General features: G+C 51.5%; 1 protein-coding gene across 3 annotated transcripts; it reads right to left on the bottom strand.

The window, feature by feature from the left end:
- Nucleotides 1–184: 184 nt before the first annotated feature.
- On the bottom strand, nt 185–13,776 carry TBC1D13 (TBC1 domain family member 13). Of its 3 annotated transcripts, none has more exons than XM_033123329.1 (12): nt 13,646–13,776; nt 12,620–12,693; nt 11,050–11,090; nt 10,409–10,470; nt 10,162–10,261; nt 9,241–9,323; nt 7,134–7,293; nt 4,123–4,333; nt 3,393–3,556; nt 2,264–2,424; nt 2,084–2,141; nt 185–1,214 (listed from the first exon to the last, which is right to left on the bottom strand). In XM_033123329.1, the coding sequence occupies exons 1-12, from the start codon at nt 13,666–13,668 to the stop codon at nt 903–905; spliced, it is 1,449 nt and encodes a 482-aa protein (XP_032979220.1). In that variant the 5' UTR covers nt 13,669–13,776; the 3' UTR covers nt 185–902. The 3 variants fall into 3 exon arrangements, with proteins under 3 accessions (XP_032979220.1, XP_032979221.1, XP_032979222.1); XM_033123330.1 differs by having other exon boundaries at nt 2,264–2,421; XM_033123331.1 differs by having other exon boundaries at nt 1,021–1,230.
- Between the last annotated feature and the right edge of the window lie 1,938 nt (nt 13,777–15,714).

Here is a 15,714-nt window from a genome sequence, read left to right as displayed (position 1 = left end):
CCCTGGGCTGCGCCCTGGAAGCCATGGGAATGACTGCTGAAGCACCTGGATCCCCACCCCTGGAACAACATCACCTTCATGTCCTTTTCCTTTGGGGAAATCTCCGGAAGACCCAGTTCTCCCTCTTCTCCCTCCTCCATCCCTGGGCAGAAAGGAGGGAAAGAGGCTCAAAGAGTCACGGACCATCATTTCTCAGCAGCTTTTGGTTTCCAAGATTTCTGGTGGGGAGCAGGTTCAGGCCCTCTAGGGAGGCACTGTGGCCTCCCAGTCTGAGCGACCTGGGAGCCTAGGGCTGGGAGACGGGAACTCGGTGCAAAGGCCAATGTTGACCTCCAGGGGCTTTGCTGAGCCCGGCTCTTCATTCTGTCTCTGGGGTTCACAGGTGTGGAGGGGATGAGTGAGGGGAGGAGGCTGGGGATAAGGCACCCCAAGATAGAAGGGCGGAGGGAGAACAACAGAAAGAGGAGCAGACAGAGTCACACACAGCCTCTGTGAATGGTGGAGAGAGACAGAGGCAGAGAGAAAGAGAGAGAGAGAGAGAGAGAGAGAGAGAGAGAGAGAACGCGCAGAGACCTAGAGGGATTCAGACACCCTCCCCTGCCTCACATCCGTACTGACAGACACATAGACAGACACCTGGGGGATGAAGAGACACACTCAATGACAGGGACAGAGGGTGTGACCCGGGCCTGGCCTGGCAGCTTCTTAGCTCCCTCACAGTGTAATTTCCCCATGGAGAAGCCTCAGCACCAACCCCCGGAAGAAACTGTTTCTGGCTCATTTGCCAAGCACCTCCCCGCAACCAGAGCAGGAGAGGAGGAAGGGGGCAGCAGAGCAGAGGAGGGAAGGGACCTTTGCCAACCCCGAGTGCCCCCAATCTGCCCCAGCCCCAGAAAACAACTTCAGGAGCTCCAGCCTTGCTCGGCAGCCTTGGCAAAGGGTCCCAGGGCTGAAGAGTGGAGAGGGCCCGGTGATGAGGAAGGAGCATGGCACAGTGTGTCCCCGGTGGGAGCGGCCCAGGGGGAGGGAGCCAGGTGACGTCTGGAGCAGGCCAGTCCTGCAGCGTCTCCTCGGGCTGGGGTCCCACAGGCTTCTGCGTGGCCCAGGAGCCAGGGCTTGGGGATCGGTGTCTTCTCTCCCAAATCGGGACCTGGTGCCAGCAGGTTATTTTGAGTCCTGGAGTTCCTTGGCTTTCTGTAGGATCTGGCAGACATCTGTAATGGGGTAATCCTGGGCCCGGGAAAGGCCAACAATATGCCTCTGAAGTCAGCTCACCCTTCACCACTTCTGCCACACCTGTGCCCTTCCCACTGGGATTTGCCACCATGCTGGGCCCTGGGTACCAGGGGTAGGGACCACAGGTTACCAGCCACCACCATTCTGCCCCAACACCCACACATAGCTAATGCGACACTCACTGCAGCACTAACGTAACCAGCCAACCAGCACCACCAAAGGCCTCAGCCCTCCCTTAGGGCCCCCCGCCTCACCTCTCCCCGCCTGGACACTGTCCATACATTAGCTCGCGGGAGCACCTCAAAAACCCAATGAGGGGATCACTGTGATTAGGCCTATTGTACAGATCTAGTCAATGAAGCTATTGAAAACCAACCCCAGGCCAGGTGTTGGTGAAGGAACAGAGGACTAGAGAGGTTGTCACTTAGCTCAGGTCACATGACTAGCATAGCAGAAAAAGGATGTGAACCCAATGCTGTCTGACCTTTGAGCCCATGTTCTTAACCACGAAGCCCCACGCTTTCCTGCCCCAGGTCTGAGCATGACCACCAACGAGGATTACCACAGACGGGGCACCGCCATGTCCCGGGTATGATTAACTTTTGTAGAGCACTGAGTTCAGAGGGGCCGTCATTCAGTCAAGGCCACGCCATAGTCAAGGTCAGTGGCAAAGCCGGGATTCAAACCCAGATCCAAACCCAGATCTGCCTCGGGGGTCTGGACTCAAGCCCTGCTATACTCTGCTGCTCCTGACTCCAGCCTGTCACAGCAGCTGGCATGGGGTGGGTGCCTGGTAAGTGTCTGTCTCACGGTCACGACTTGAACTTGCCCCTCCAAACTCCATTACCTGAAGGAGCCGCATGTTTACGGTGAAGTCCCCTTCCAGCAACTGCTCCCGGATCAGTCTAAGGAAAACAAGCAGCAAAAGCGCTGGGACCCTGGGCCGCTGTGACTGCAAGCCCAGCTGGGCCCCTTCCCGCAGTGCGTTTGCTTTGACACTCGCCCCTCTGCTCGCAGCCACACTCACATGAGCATGGCGCAGCAGACGAGGAGGAGGAAGTCGAAGCGGTTGTCATCAGCGAAGAGGGAGTCCCAGATCCGGATGACGTCAGGCAGCAAGAACTCCTGGGACAGCAGCAGCGTCAGCCAGCGGAAGGCGAAGAACTGCGGCTTGATGTTCTGCTCCTGCTGGGGAGACAGAGGCACGGGGCAGGCGCAAGAATCCGTGTTGGCTGGTTGCCACGTGACACCATACAGCCTTCAGATGTGAATTCAGAGAAGCAGCAGGCCAGGTGTGAGTGCCAGGCACACGAGGCGGGAAGCACCGGGCCGCCTACCGAGCCTCGCTCAGTTTAAGCGGCAGCTGCTGCTTGCTGCCAGCCACTGTGGTCAGATCTTCTGACTTTTTTAAAGAGAAGCCATAAACCCAAACTTTTATATAAGCACTCTAGGTTTATAAAGGAGCGCGCGGGTTCCTTTAAAACACTGTACAAATTATGGACAAAGAGACCACTCATTAGGCACCTACTGCAACCTGGCCTTGTGCTCAGCAAGTCAAATGTATTATCTCACTCATTTACTCCGTACAACCCCACAAGGCAATTATTCCCAACAGAGATGGGCCCTCTGGTCAGGCACAGTGAATATAATTAACTGAAAAGGCATGTGACAAAACAGCAAAAACGTAACTCCGTATTTGTTTAAAAAGATGTTTACATGTAATATCTTGTTCCCACAACTGTTTCTGTTTATATACAATTTTTCTTTTTACTGAACTGTTTCCTAAAAGAAACATGGAATATCACTGCAATCGTTTTTTTAAATGATTTTTAACTTTTAAAAATGAAGTGCACCTTTCTTTTCTCAGAGGAGTAACAGGCTGAACTAATGTAGCGTATGGTAAACACCTCACACTGCGCCTGGCACACGATGGGTAGCGTATCAACTCCCCTGCACCGCCAGCCCGCCTGGCCTCCCAGTGTCTGCCACCCGGTCCCCCAGTCCTGCCTCAGCAGGCGGGTCAGCGCCCCCTGGCAGCAGAAGTGGCCACTTTCAATCCCCAGACGCAAGCCGAGCTCGCCCCGGCCTGGGGTGCTCAGCTGTCCTCTGCCCCTTCCCTCTGTCCGCCCAGCCCGGGTGGTCCTGGGGGTCCTCACCAGTTTCAGGTAGAGTTCCACGTCCTTATCCTTCAAGGTGGAGTACACCTTTTCCATCTTGTACGTGATGCCACACTGCGAGTCGTCCAGGCTCTTGATGAAGTTGTCCCGGATCTCAGCCATGAGGTTGGTGAAGCAGAAGAAGGTGTCTGCCTCGGCGTGCTCTGGGCGAGACGGGCAGGGTGACGGCAGCCACAGGGAGCTGGTGCCCTGCTGTCCCAGCCCATCTCTCAGCTCCGTGAGAGGTTTCCCTCACCTCTGAGCGTCACCCAGTCACTGCGCCGCCCCACCCCCCACCGTCGCAATGGTCAGGCTCAGGACCGTCTGTCCTTGACCTCTCTCCACCCCAGACTAAGGACATCACTTCTTTCTTCTCACATCTTCTGGCAACACTGTATACTCGCTTAGCAATTGATTATGTGCTCTTCTGACGACATCTTTCAAATCATTCAATTCTTTCTATCATTCAGCTTCCTATGTATACATCTCATCTCCTCTATCAGAAATTCAGTTGCAAATATCAAGAGATCAGTAAACTTCCAACATTCTAGAAAGTCCTACCTGGAAAGGATCTCAGAGAGGATCCAGGGCAACCCCCTTATCTGACAGAGGGAAAACAGAGGCCCAGAGAGCGACACGAGCTGCACAGCCTGATAAAGCCCCTTAGCCGACTTTCCTCAGTCCATGCTTCCAGGGAGCCAGCAACAAGGGGTGTGGGCAGTCCTTTTACCTTTCCACTCGTTGTTGGGGTCGGTGGCGAAGGTGTAGTAGAGGGGCCCCACGATCTCATTCATGCCCTGCACGTAAGCGATGCCAGGGTTCAGCTTGGCATAGATGAACAGGATGCGTTCCACCACCTCCCAGTGGGCCTCACAGCCGCTGGGCAGCACCTGGTACTCATTCACGGCTGACGGCGCCAAGTTCTTGTGCGGGGAACTCATCTGGGGGAGAAGAGGCGCCCGTAAGGCGACTGCTGGCATATGTGCAACGTGTTCTCACTAGAAATGGCTGCCATTAAGCCTGAACTTAACCTCCAGCTTATGGGAGACACGGGGCATAGAGGGATGTGACACCACCTGAGGAAACAGGCAGACCAACCCAGAACGTGGGACATTCTGCACAACGGCTGGACTAACATCGAACGTATGGTGATAAAAGCCAGAATAGTGCTTCCCTCTGAGGAGAGGGGTACTGACTGGGGAGGGGCACGAGGGAACTTTCTGCATGACAGAAATGTTCTATGTCTTGATCCGGGTGGCAGTTACACAGGTAAATACACAAGAACACGTTTATCTAGTTGTATACCTGAGATTTGTGCATTTTACTGCATGTTATACTTGGATTTAGAAAACAAAACTTCACATATGTCAAAATCAAGACAATTGGCTGAGACTCTGCAAAAAGTCAAATGCTGTGGGGGGTCGGGGAGAGTGGAGGCCTGCTCCAGACCAAGAAACAACCTCCCAATGCAACATACAAACCTTGACTGGGTCCTGGCTTCAAAGTGAAAAACAAAACAAAAATATTCTTCTTACTCCGTCTATATGTCACACACACACCAATATGGCAAAATGTTAACAATTGTTGGATTTAGGTGGAACATACATAGGTGTGCACTGTACTCTGCTTTCAACTTTTCTGAGTGTTTCAAAACTTTCGTAAGAAAAGGTGGGAGACAAACAGATGATGATCCCTGCTAAAAACTCAAGCAATAGAGCAAAGGCCCCCAACACTGGCTGCCTGTCAGGATTCTCGGGAGCTTTGTAAAGATTCGGGTGGTTGGGGTTACCTGTGGGAGGCAGCCACAGGCAAGCCCAGGCCGGACAGTGTAGGAAACTGTCCTGGAAGTGCAGGGCCCTGGGGACATTTAGCTCCCTTTCCCATTATATACACGTGTAGGCATAAACATACATCATTACCATTTCCTGAGAGCTTTCTAGGTGTATGCCAGTGCTCTACAAGTATGCCTCCATGTAATGCTCTAAACCACCTCGAACAGTCTCTCAACATGATGTTCAAGGTAAGGAAACGGAGGCTCAGAAAAGTTAGGTCACTCGTCATGTCTCATTAAGTGGTGGCGCTGGGAGTTGAACCGAGACTGGCTGACTCCAGAACCTGAGGTCCAGGCCTCCAAGAATGCCCAGTGCTTTCCAGCTTTGCAGCTTTTTCTGCACAGCCATGACCTCATTTCACCCTCTTGGCAATTCAAAAGCCAGGCAGGGCAATTTTGTCCTTTATAGAAGAGGTCAGAAGCGGCAACGGAGGCCCAGGAAGGTGGAATTTCTTGGGCCTTCAATTTTCCTGGTATTTCTTGCCGAAACAGATGGTCAGCACTAATTCACATTGCCCCGGCAGGGCCCAGGCCTCGGGATGAAGCTTCTGGTCAGGTGCTCTGCCCCCAGGACAATGTCCAAACCTAAAATGGGCAAGAGCTCGGCTCGCAGCCCTCTAGGACTTTAGTGAAATGAATGACAGAAGCCAGGGCCGTACCGGGCCCTGCAGCCAGGACGTCAGCAGCAGAGTAAGAGTGCAGCCCACAGAGCAGGTCCCGCCCACAGTCCTTCAGCCAAGCATTCTGCACCCCCCAACACGCCCAGCTGTCACAGGCACACAGATCCCTGGATCAGCTGTAACTGCCCCCGTCACCCCTGTAAGCAGAAAATGGCTGCTCTCCTACAGAGAGCCTTGATCAAATCATTCCACTAGGGAAGAAAAGTTTCTGCCGTAGTATCTGTCTCTAGCTTGTTGGAGGTTATGGAGGATTTTTCCATTATTGGAGGACAGTGAAAAGTTTGGAGGAACAAGTGAGAGTTCCAGGTACCGACGCAGTAGGTGTAAGTTAAGGAATAAGATAATACACTTTTAGGAGCATTGAGATCTTGCTTCCCTGCAACTGTCGTCATTTTGGGTTCTTACAAAAATTCCAAAAAAAAAAAAATGACAATACATTCGTTTGGCTATAAGCAGCTTCTCAGAGTTACAGGAGCCTGTAGAAGATTGGGGTTCAAACACTCAACATGACTTGGCCAGCACAAGTCCTATCAATTCTACCTGCTAAGTCTCTCTGCTCTATCTCCACCCTTGCCCAGACCATGGAGCCACCTCCCAGGCCCTCTCCCCACCTCTGTTCCTGCCCGTTCCCATCAACATTGCGCACAGCAAAGTGGCAGGGGCTCCCCAGCCCTCGGGATAAAGGCCCCTGGGGGCCTCACCACCACCGACCTTTCCAGCATCCTCCAGCCACCCTCTCCTCTCCCTTTCCATCTGCCTCTAGCCAGGGGACTCCTCTATTCCTTGAACACACCACACCCTCTCCTGCCTGAGGACTTCCACAGACACCCTCCTCTCCTCCTGGAAGGTTCTTTCCTCTGACTCGAGCCTCAGCTTAAATGTCACTGCCACAGGGAAGTCTTCCCTAACATCCAGCCCAGGTCAGCTCCCCATCCCACCCTCGCTCCCATCACACATGTGATTGCTTTTTAAAGAGCCATCTCCACCATAAGACTAGCGGTGCAGCTCCTTCACTGCATAGCAGGGCCCTTCCCCAATACCCATTACACCCAGGCTTTGACCTCTGACTTTCCAAAGGAGCCCTGGCAGGAGTGGAGTCTGGCAGGACCAACGTTGCCTTAGGTAACTGGCAGGGCACATGGTCATGCGCCCAATGGCCAGTGGCCCAAGTGAAGCAAGAAGGTAAAGGCAGTCATGGGGAGGCCCTGGGGGCCCCAGGTTGCCTCTCACATTTGTGACCCCGCTCCGGTTCCGGGCCACCGTCTGGGATTTCAGTGTCGTCTGTTCCACCCGCTTACGAAGGGTCTCAAACTCATTCTGGGGGTCCAGGATGAGGAGGCACGGGTACTCAGTGGCCCTCTGGAAGAACGATATGTCTGGGCACAACCTCCTGTCACGAGGGAACGGAGATGACAGTACGTTACGGAGGTCTAGACATTTTATCGGCACCCCGCTGCCGGCTGTCCCAGCACCCAAAGGGCATTTAAAACAATTAGGAACGTTTCATTTAAAAAACAATACAGTGTTTAAGAAGCAAAATAGTCATTATCTATGTATATATACCCATATTCCTGTGTATCTGTAAATACACACATATACTGGGGTGCCAAAAAAATGTGTACAAGTGGACACTTTGGTCAACGTTGCTCAAGCAGCAGTTCACGTTAATCAGAGGCGTCTGGACGCTGATGGGAACCACTTCGAGCACCTCTTGTAATTGCAGAAGTCAGACGTGACTTGTATTCATCTTTTGTTATTGGTATACATTGAGTATTACAATTTTAATACAGTTTTTCTTTCTTAAAATATGTATACCTTTTTTTGGCACCTTCTGTGTGTGTGTGTCTGTGTGTGTGTGTATGTGTGTGTGTGTGTGTATTTTTGTTTGTTTGTTTTAAGTGTCCTTAAACAAACCTCTTAACTAAAAGAGGTTTAGTTAAGCTATACATTACACAATAGAATATTACACAGTTGTCATGGGAAATGTCCAACACAGAGTGAGAGGAAAAGCAGGTTGAAGACAGTCTCTAGAATGGGATCAAACTTTAAAAAGATCTGCATTACAGACTATGCACACTTTTCAGATGTATACACACCACACTGCCAGCTTGCCCTCTGCAAACATTGAACATGCTACAATCACCACAGTGGAAGACAGAACCTATTGCTCCAGAACTGGGTTCAAGGCATGGTGCTGGACTCAAAGAGGGCCATTAGCATCCCTCGTATATAGAGAGGGAGCCCCAGCACCAGCCTGGGAACGAATGAGGCGAGAGCCCCCTCCTGCATCCGGCTGGGCTGCCCCGGGCACAATGAGCCCAGGCAGGGGGGCAGCACCCAGGGTGGTAAGTGGCTGGAAACACAACTCACAACTGGAGAAGGTGGAACTAAAACCAGGCAGACAGACTCCAGAACCCAAGCTCTAACCACTTAGCTCTACTGCAGACCAGGCCTTCCTTCTAGCTCCTCACCAGACTGTGGGAGATTCCACCCTCTGCCACTCCCCAACCCAACAAGACAGCACAGCCTGCATTTCCGCATTTCTTTACCAAGTGGAAAAGCACACACATGCATACAGGGCAGCTCACATTTTACAAAAACACGTATGTGATCCTATCACTCCGATGCTTAAGACCTTTGCGTGACTGTCCCTTGACCTCAGGATCAAATCCAAGGTCCAACCCTGCCTCTGTCCACTGCAGTTTCGACCACACCGGCCTTTGCACTGCTCTCTGAACATGCCAAGCTCCAGGGGCTCTCAAGGCGTCCCCAGGCAGAGCCCACCCACCAGGCCTTTCCCGCCCTCCTCCCCCAGACACCTCCTCAGCTGAAACACTGCTTCCTACGGCAAGGCATCCTGGACACCGGGAAGCACCCCTGAACTCTTCCTTCAGAGCTTTACCACAAATGCTAATAATCACACAGCTCTAATTTGCTGAACATCTGTCTTCCCATCTTCCCCTCCAAGGTTCTAGGCTCCTCTGGGAGAGGTACCATGTCTGTCTATTCAATGCTCACCCCTGAGCCTGGCACTGAGCCTGCCGTATAGCAGGGACTCAGGATCTGTTAAGGAATGATCGGATGAATCCATAAATGCCCAGCATGTAACAGAAACTACGGCAGGGAGAAGGGAGAGGCGGGCACCGGATACCCCCCACCACTGCACTCGCCAGCCCCATTCTCAGGCCCAGCATCACGGGGGCCTGGACCTACCTACCCGGACACCCCATCAACCCTCCCCCGCCCCACCGTGGGTCAGGGCTGGAAAGGGAAAGGACAGAACTGGGAAAGTCCCCAGAAGCCCCATGGGCCCTCTCCCAGCCCCGCACCTGCTTACCTGACATCTTTGTCAATCTGCAGTAGTACCTCGTTGTCCTTGAAGTATGTGTTCCACCGGCTGTCAGGGTTGGGGTTGAGTGGCTGTGGGGAGAAAACAAGCTGCTGTCCTAGGCCCAGCTAGGGGCCCAGGGCAGATACCAGTTTGGAGGCCTGAGCAGCGGCCTCACACCAACAATGCCACCAGCGGCCCAGCTGTGGCTCTGCGACAGCCTGCGAGCTTCTGGAGAAGCAGCACAGGCTTCCCGCAGCCTCCCAAATCCTATTCAAACTCCACCACTGGCAGCCAAGCCCTGCCGTCGGCTGAGTGCATCCCTGCGTGGCAGGACTCTTTCTGCCCAATGCTGCGGCTCTAAAGTGCTGCACGTAACAGGGGCTCACTATATGCTCGTTGAATGAATGAATGAATGTTGTATCATGATGTCCCTTGAATCTGATTCATTGATGCTTTGAGTCGCCAATTGCATTCCTGGATCTGATCCCTCCCCACTTCCTACACCACAAAGCACATAGGGCGCAGGGCGGAGCTCAGTCCTGGAGGAAAGAAGAGGCTTCCTCCAGGCCACAGAAAGGCACTTTATCCTCACTCCCACCCTGCTGACTTTTTTCAAACACCAAATCACAGAACCTTCTTCAAGGAACAGGGATAAGGAGGAAGAGGAGACAATGCACATGGAGGACCTGGCTCAGGGCTGCACACACAGCACTCCCCAAGTCCCAGCTGTCACTTATATTCCTCACCGGGCCTGGGGAGGAGAGGGGACAGACGATGGCCTTCAGGGGCTGAGCAGCCCATAGAGAAAAGAGGTACCGGAAGGGCCAGAGGGGACTGAGACTGGCTGCATCCTATCCTCACCCGCTCCAAAGCCCACACCCCTGCCCACTCTGTAGCCTCTGTCCCCGCTTGCTGACCCCAACTCACATGGTCCTCAAAGGTCACATCCTCCCTGGACACACCCATGTTGGCCTTGGCAATGCCAGGCTGGATAATCATTTCCCTCAGGAACTGAGAATATAGCTCCCTGCAGGAGAGGAGAGGAGAGAAGAGAAGAGAGGGATGATTCCCATTGGTCATCCCAGGGAGCCCGGACCAGGAGGCAGGACAGGCTCAACACCACCTGTAGCGTCTGATATCCAGGCCCTCCCGTCATGCTCTCTCTGGGTCTCACCTCTGCTTGGCCAGGATGGAAGTCCATGAGGCTCTCTCCAAGGGGAGGTAGTTCAAGAGAATCTGCACAGAGCGAGAGGAGCAAAGCTCTGGTGACTGGCCCAGCACAACCCTGACAGGCCTCAAGGAAAACGTCTCATATCAGCCAGAGAAGGCAAGATGGGCTGAAGCCCAGGAACGGAGGCGTGGGCTGGGGGGACTCTCCCCTTTCCTCCCCATTGCTTCCCTCCTCCCTTATCCCAAACCAGCCCTTTCTTCTTTTCCTCACACAGACTCTTCCAAATGATAATCAAACCTTGTGCTCAAAGGCGCTGGAAAGTAGGATACTGGGCTTCCACTCCCATGTCAGCTGATAACAGTTTTGGGCAAAGCATGGCCTTTTCTGTCCCAATAAACATCACTTCCACTGCACTGTCCGGACCAGGAAGCAAAGGGCTTCGCTGGCGTTCCAAAGTGTTCCATCCCCAAAGGGATCCTGGAGCAGATCCCAAGGGGAACAGAAAACCCAGAACTTCCCAGAAAAGCTTCCTCAAACAAAGCAAGGAAAGACAGAACAGAAACAGGGGGTTGGGGGTAGGGGCAGCCCATGCGGGAACCCAGGGACTCTCAGCAGAGCAGAAGCCGCACCCCACGCACACCCACCTTCCAGCAGAGGCACCTCAGTCCGCCCTCACAGGGGATGCCTGTGGACACAGCAAGCAAAGGTCACGCCCCAGGCCAGAGTCCCAGAACCCCCTAGCCCTCCACCTCAGAGCCAGCTGGCAGCGAGTGGAGCAGGCAAGGAGTACTTCTCCCAGAATCATTTCCCACCAGAAAGATTCATGACTAGATGGTAATCCTGTGTGTGCTTTCTCTCTATGACCCCAGCCCCCAGCCCAGAGCTCCCTCTGTCTAGAATGTTCTTTTGAGGATAACACCTTCTCATCCTTGATATTTCTTCCCCAGGGCAGCCTTTACCAACCACCATCTCTTCTCAATCAAAGTCAGGTCCCTTATTATAAATAATGGCTCCGTGAGGTCTCCTTCAGAGCCTCCATCACAACTAGGATTGTAACATCATTTGTGTATTTATTTAACATCTGTAACCCCTACAACTGGGTAAGCCCCAGAAAGACAAGAACTACATGTCTTATACCGCCAGTACCTAGCACAGGGCATGGCACACTGAAGATTTTCCATAAGTATGTGTGGAATACAAACTAAGCTGCGAATGCTAAGTGCTCTGTGCTTTACGGACATCGTTTCCCTTAATCCTCTTTATAACTCTAGTAAGTAGGGGAGATTAACGTCACTGTCCTCAGCTTACACTTCAGGAAATTCCTCTGTAAAGAGAGCAATCGAGGACTCAAACACGGGTCTGTGTGACTCTAGAGCCCAAACTCCTAACCACACCCTGCCTCCCCTGACACCTGGCAGATTCTTCCGCTCAGCGCAGGTCCCAGGACCCCTCAAGGTCTTCAGGGCCTAAATATCACTCCTGAACAGAAGGACAAACTTCGCAATACTGTCAGGAACTTGCTAAAGCAGCTGTTGCTATGGTAACCCTAAGTGCCACGAGCAGAAACTAATGCTCCCACCTCAGAATCTACATGGGGACGAGGGGGGTCTCCTCAAGAATTCCTTGCTGACAAAGATACAAAGGCTGAGCTGCACCAAAAAGCTCTACAGAACACCTTGGGTTCTTTTGAAAGACAAACGAAAATCTCTGTGCCAGAGGGTTAACCATGCCAGCCAGGGCAAAGTCAAACACTGCTGAGGTGCAGCTGCTCCAGCCAGTGTCTCCCGGCTAGACTCTTCCATTAACCGAAGTTCACTGTCGCCTGCGTAGGCTTCGATCCCAAGCCAGGGAGAGAACCAGGAACCACTCTGCAGTTAACCCAATTCTACAGCACAGGAAGCTTGCAGAAGAATGAAGGAAGACCCGGGCCTTCGCTCAAGAAGTCCCCTCCCCATTCTCTTTCTGCCATCGTCAGTCGTCTCCAGTTACTCCAAGGAAACAGTAAGTATCACTCCTATGCCAGTGAAGCACCCTGAGGCCTACAGACACGCTAACTGTGGGAGCCACTCCTCTGGAAACCCCCTCCAAAGTCACTGGTTGTTCAGATCCACAGACTCTGCAGAAGGCCCCAAGAGGTGTGGCCTTGGTACCTTCCCCTCTCTCCCAGCCGCAACCCTGCTCTAGGAAAACCCTGAAAATGGAGTTGCCTCTTACCACTAAAACTGAGTTCCCGAAGCTTTTCCAAAGCGATCGTGGGCTCCTTCAGAACATCCTGGAAATCTGCAATCCTAGAAGGAAGGAGGAGGAGGCAAATGACGTACACCCAAAGCCCAAGAAGACAGGTTTCGTGATCAGTCCTGAAGCCCACAGCTCCCTCACACCGCCAATCTTCAACCTGCTCCTCCCTCCCCTTCAGGACACAAAGGCAGCCAAGCTCAGCTTCCTGATCAAAGGAAGCTTTGGGGAGCTACAGAACTACAGATCACGTCTTCCTCTAACACCAGAAACGTAGAGATACTCTTGTCTAGAGGTTCTCAAACAGGCACCATGAAATCAGACAAATTCTAGTATTTAGTGAACTGGCATTTATTGGGCACTTCCTGCTGGCCAGGCCCAGCCCACAGCTCCACTATCTGAACTCAACGAACCCTAAGAACCAGGAGTAATTTGATCCCTAGACAAGGGACCTGTCTAACCTGCACGCAGCCATCCAGAATCAACAATACAACCATTAGAAGACCTGAAGGCAAGGGCAAACTGTTTAAAAAATAAGTCCTGGAAGAAAACTGAAAATAAGCAAAATTTAGCCAATGCTGCAGGATTTGGCCTGTGAAAGGGGACAGACTGGAGAATCCAGGTTTTCTATCATTTCTAATAAGAAATGGACACAGAGGGCAGGGAGCTTTTGGAAAGAGGAGGGTACTGGAGCAGGGGTTAACAAGGACGGGGGCCGGAGGGTACGGGGCATTGAGGCCCTGCATGAGGAAGTCCCCAAGGCAAGGGGTGAACCAGGGGTCCACGGCGAGGGCAAGAGAGAGCGAGAAGGGGTGACCCCGGAGTGGGCAGAAGTCCCTCCGCTCTGCGCCCCCCCCACAGGCAATGAGGTTAGAAAGTGAGCGCCTGAGCCCTTCTGCCGGGAGACTCCCGACGCCTGGCCGCATCCACGCTCCCCTTCCACAGGACAGAAGAGACGGCCTGGCCAGCAGCGGCCTGGCCCAGTCGGTCCCGGTGGCGCCTTACCGGCTCTTGTGCAGACTCGACATGGTGTTGACTTCCGGATTCCCCCAGCTGCCTCCACAGCCTCCACGGCCTCCGCCGCCTCCGCCGCCCTCCAGGGACGCGGGGCGCTCGGCAAAAGCCTCCGACCGGAAACGCAGCCGCCCTCGTGAGCGTTCCGTGACGCCCCGCCCCGCTCACGTGCCTCCCCTCCCCCTGCTGCCAGTGGCCAGGAGCGGTGGGCGGGGCATTAGGGTGTCAAGACCACGCCCCCACACCCCACCTCGCTCCACCCAGCGGATCCTGAGGCTTGAGGACCCGCTGGTGACGGTGGAGACGGTGTACCCGAGGGCTCTTACTCGCGCCGCCCTGGGCCTCAGTTTCTACATGCTACCTTGTCCTCTTCCTTACACGTTCCTCACCGTCATTAAACTATTGCGTCATTGGTTCAAGAATGTACTTTCCCTGCTAAACTATACAGGTCTTTTCATTATGCAATCCTCGAGCCTTACAGCAGTGATGGCACAGAGCAGACAGTTCAATAAATAGTAGATGGAAAGCAGGACTACAATTCAGTGTTTCCGTGAATTTTGGATTTCACGAACACGAAATTTACCATAATATAAGAACAATAGAAAAGGAAAGCCAAGAATTTTCAAGATCTTTCCCAAGAAGACAGTTGGCAGCCTTAAACACTTTCTCTACACATGTGTGTGCATATGTGCATAATCGTCCTTCTTTAAAAATTTTTCCACAGATCGGTGAAAACTTTGTCACTGGACTGTATAACCTCAAAACCCCCTCCAGCTGTGGAGTAGGGGACAGGGTTATCTCCCTGCCCCAAGATAAAAAAAAAAAAAAAAAAAAAAGCACATAGAGGAGGGGGAACCAGGACTTCACTGACCAATGGAGCAGGCACACAGATATCTATCTATTCCTTTATTCACTCATCCCACAATTCCTGCTCCCACTATGTGCTAGGCACTGTGCTAAATGTTTCTGCAGAATACGAAAATTAAGTTCTTTTATATGAAATACAAGAAATGAACAAATGTTGACTTAATTGCACAACAGGAAAGGAATATTTTTCCAGCTAAAAGAATACTCAACAGCCCTTGAATATGTTGGCTAGGAAGACAGAGAAAAACACAAATGATATGTTAAGAAAAATACAGACTGTCAGCTATCGTTTAGAAAAAAATAAAGTTCTATTCCTACATTACATCTGACAGAAAAAAGAAATTCTAGATGAATTAAAAGCTCCACAAGGGAAAAAATCTATGGCGTTAGAACAATATCTAGAAAAACTTTACGATCTTAGAGAAGGAAAATGCAGCCCCAGAAGCCATGAAAGATAAGACCGATACATAACTACATACAATTTTTAATATATCATAAAGACAGATATCAATGGGGAAAATATGTGTATCCTTTATGATAAAGTATTAATATCTCTAACAAACAGAGTTGTTAAATCAACAAGAAAAAGACAAATACCCCCACAGGGAAAAACAAACCAAAACACATTCGTTCATTCCAGAAAGTTATTGAGTGCCTATTATGTGCCAGGTTTATTGTAGGTATTGGGAATTTAGCAATGAACAAAACAGACAAAAATTCCTACCCTTGAAGCATTGACAATTTAGTGTGGAGACACATGTTAAATAAGTAAACTGAATAGTGTGTCAAATGGTGATAAATCCTACAGAGGAAAATAAAGCAGGAATGGGTACTGAGGTGGTGCAGTGATTTTGAACAGCAAGGTCAGGACAGCTGCTCTGAGGTGGCATCTAAGCAAGCATCTGAAGGAAGTAAGACAGAGAGGCCTATAAACATGCACTTCAAAGAAAAAACAAAAATGTCCCACCAAAACCTGAAATGACATTAAATTGAACTAACACTCAAAAAGAGTATGAATTGAACAACCTCTTAGATTGGTCAAAGTAATCTATTGCACCCACCATCACTAGGTTGTAGAAAAAGATCTCTCTCCAACAGCTTTAAAGAGTTTAACTGGTACAGTTTTTATTTGACAAGCACTAATACAATTTTTTTTAATTTGTGTGTTTCTTTTCTTTTTTTAATTTTTAAAC

This window comes from Rhinolophus ferrumequinum, chromosome 12, assembly GCF_004115265.2.
Source record: "Rhinolophus ferrumequinum isolate MPI-CBG mRhiFer1 chromosome 12, mRhiFer1_v1.p, whole genome shotgun sequence".
In the NCBI taxonomy this organism is placed as follows: Eukaryota; Metazoa; Chordata; class Mammalia; order Chiroptera; family Rhinolophidae; genus Rhinolophus; species Rhinolophus ferrumequinum.
The sequence above is the reverse complement of the archived record's forward strand: the minus strand, read 5'-3'. Positions and strand labels throughout refer to the sequence as shown.

Excerpts from the sequence above, each read along its gene's own strand:
- TBC1D13 (XM_033123329.1), bottom strand. The coding sequence starts at position 13,668 with ATGTCGAGTCTGCACAAGAGCCG. Across the intron at positions 2,425-3,392 it reads TGGAACTCTACCTGAAACTG|CAGGAGCAGAACATCAAGCC; the intron begins GTGAGGACCCCC and ends CTGTCTCCCCAG. Across the intron at positions 1,215-2,083 it reads TAAACATGCGGCTCCTTCAG|ATGTCTGCCAGATCCTACAG; the intron begins GTAATGGAGTTT and ends ACCCCATTACAG.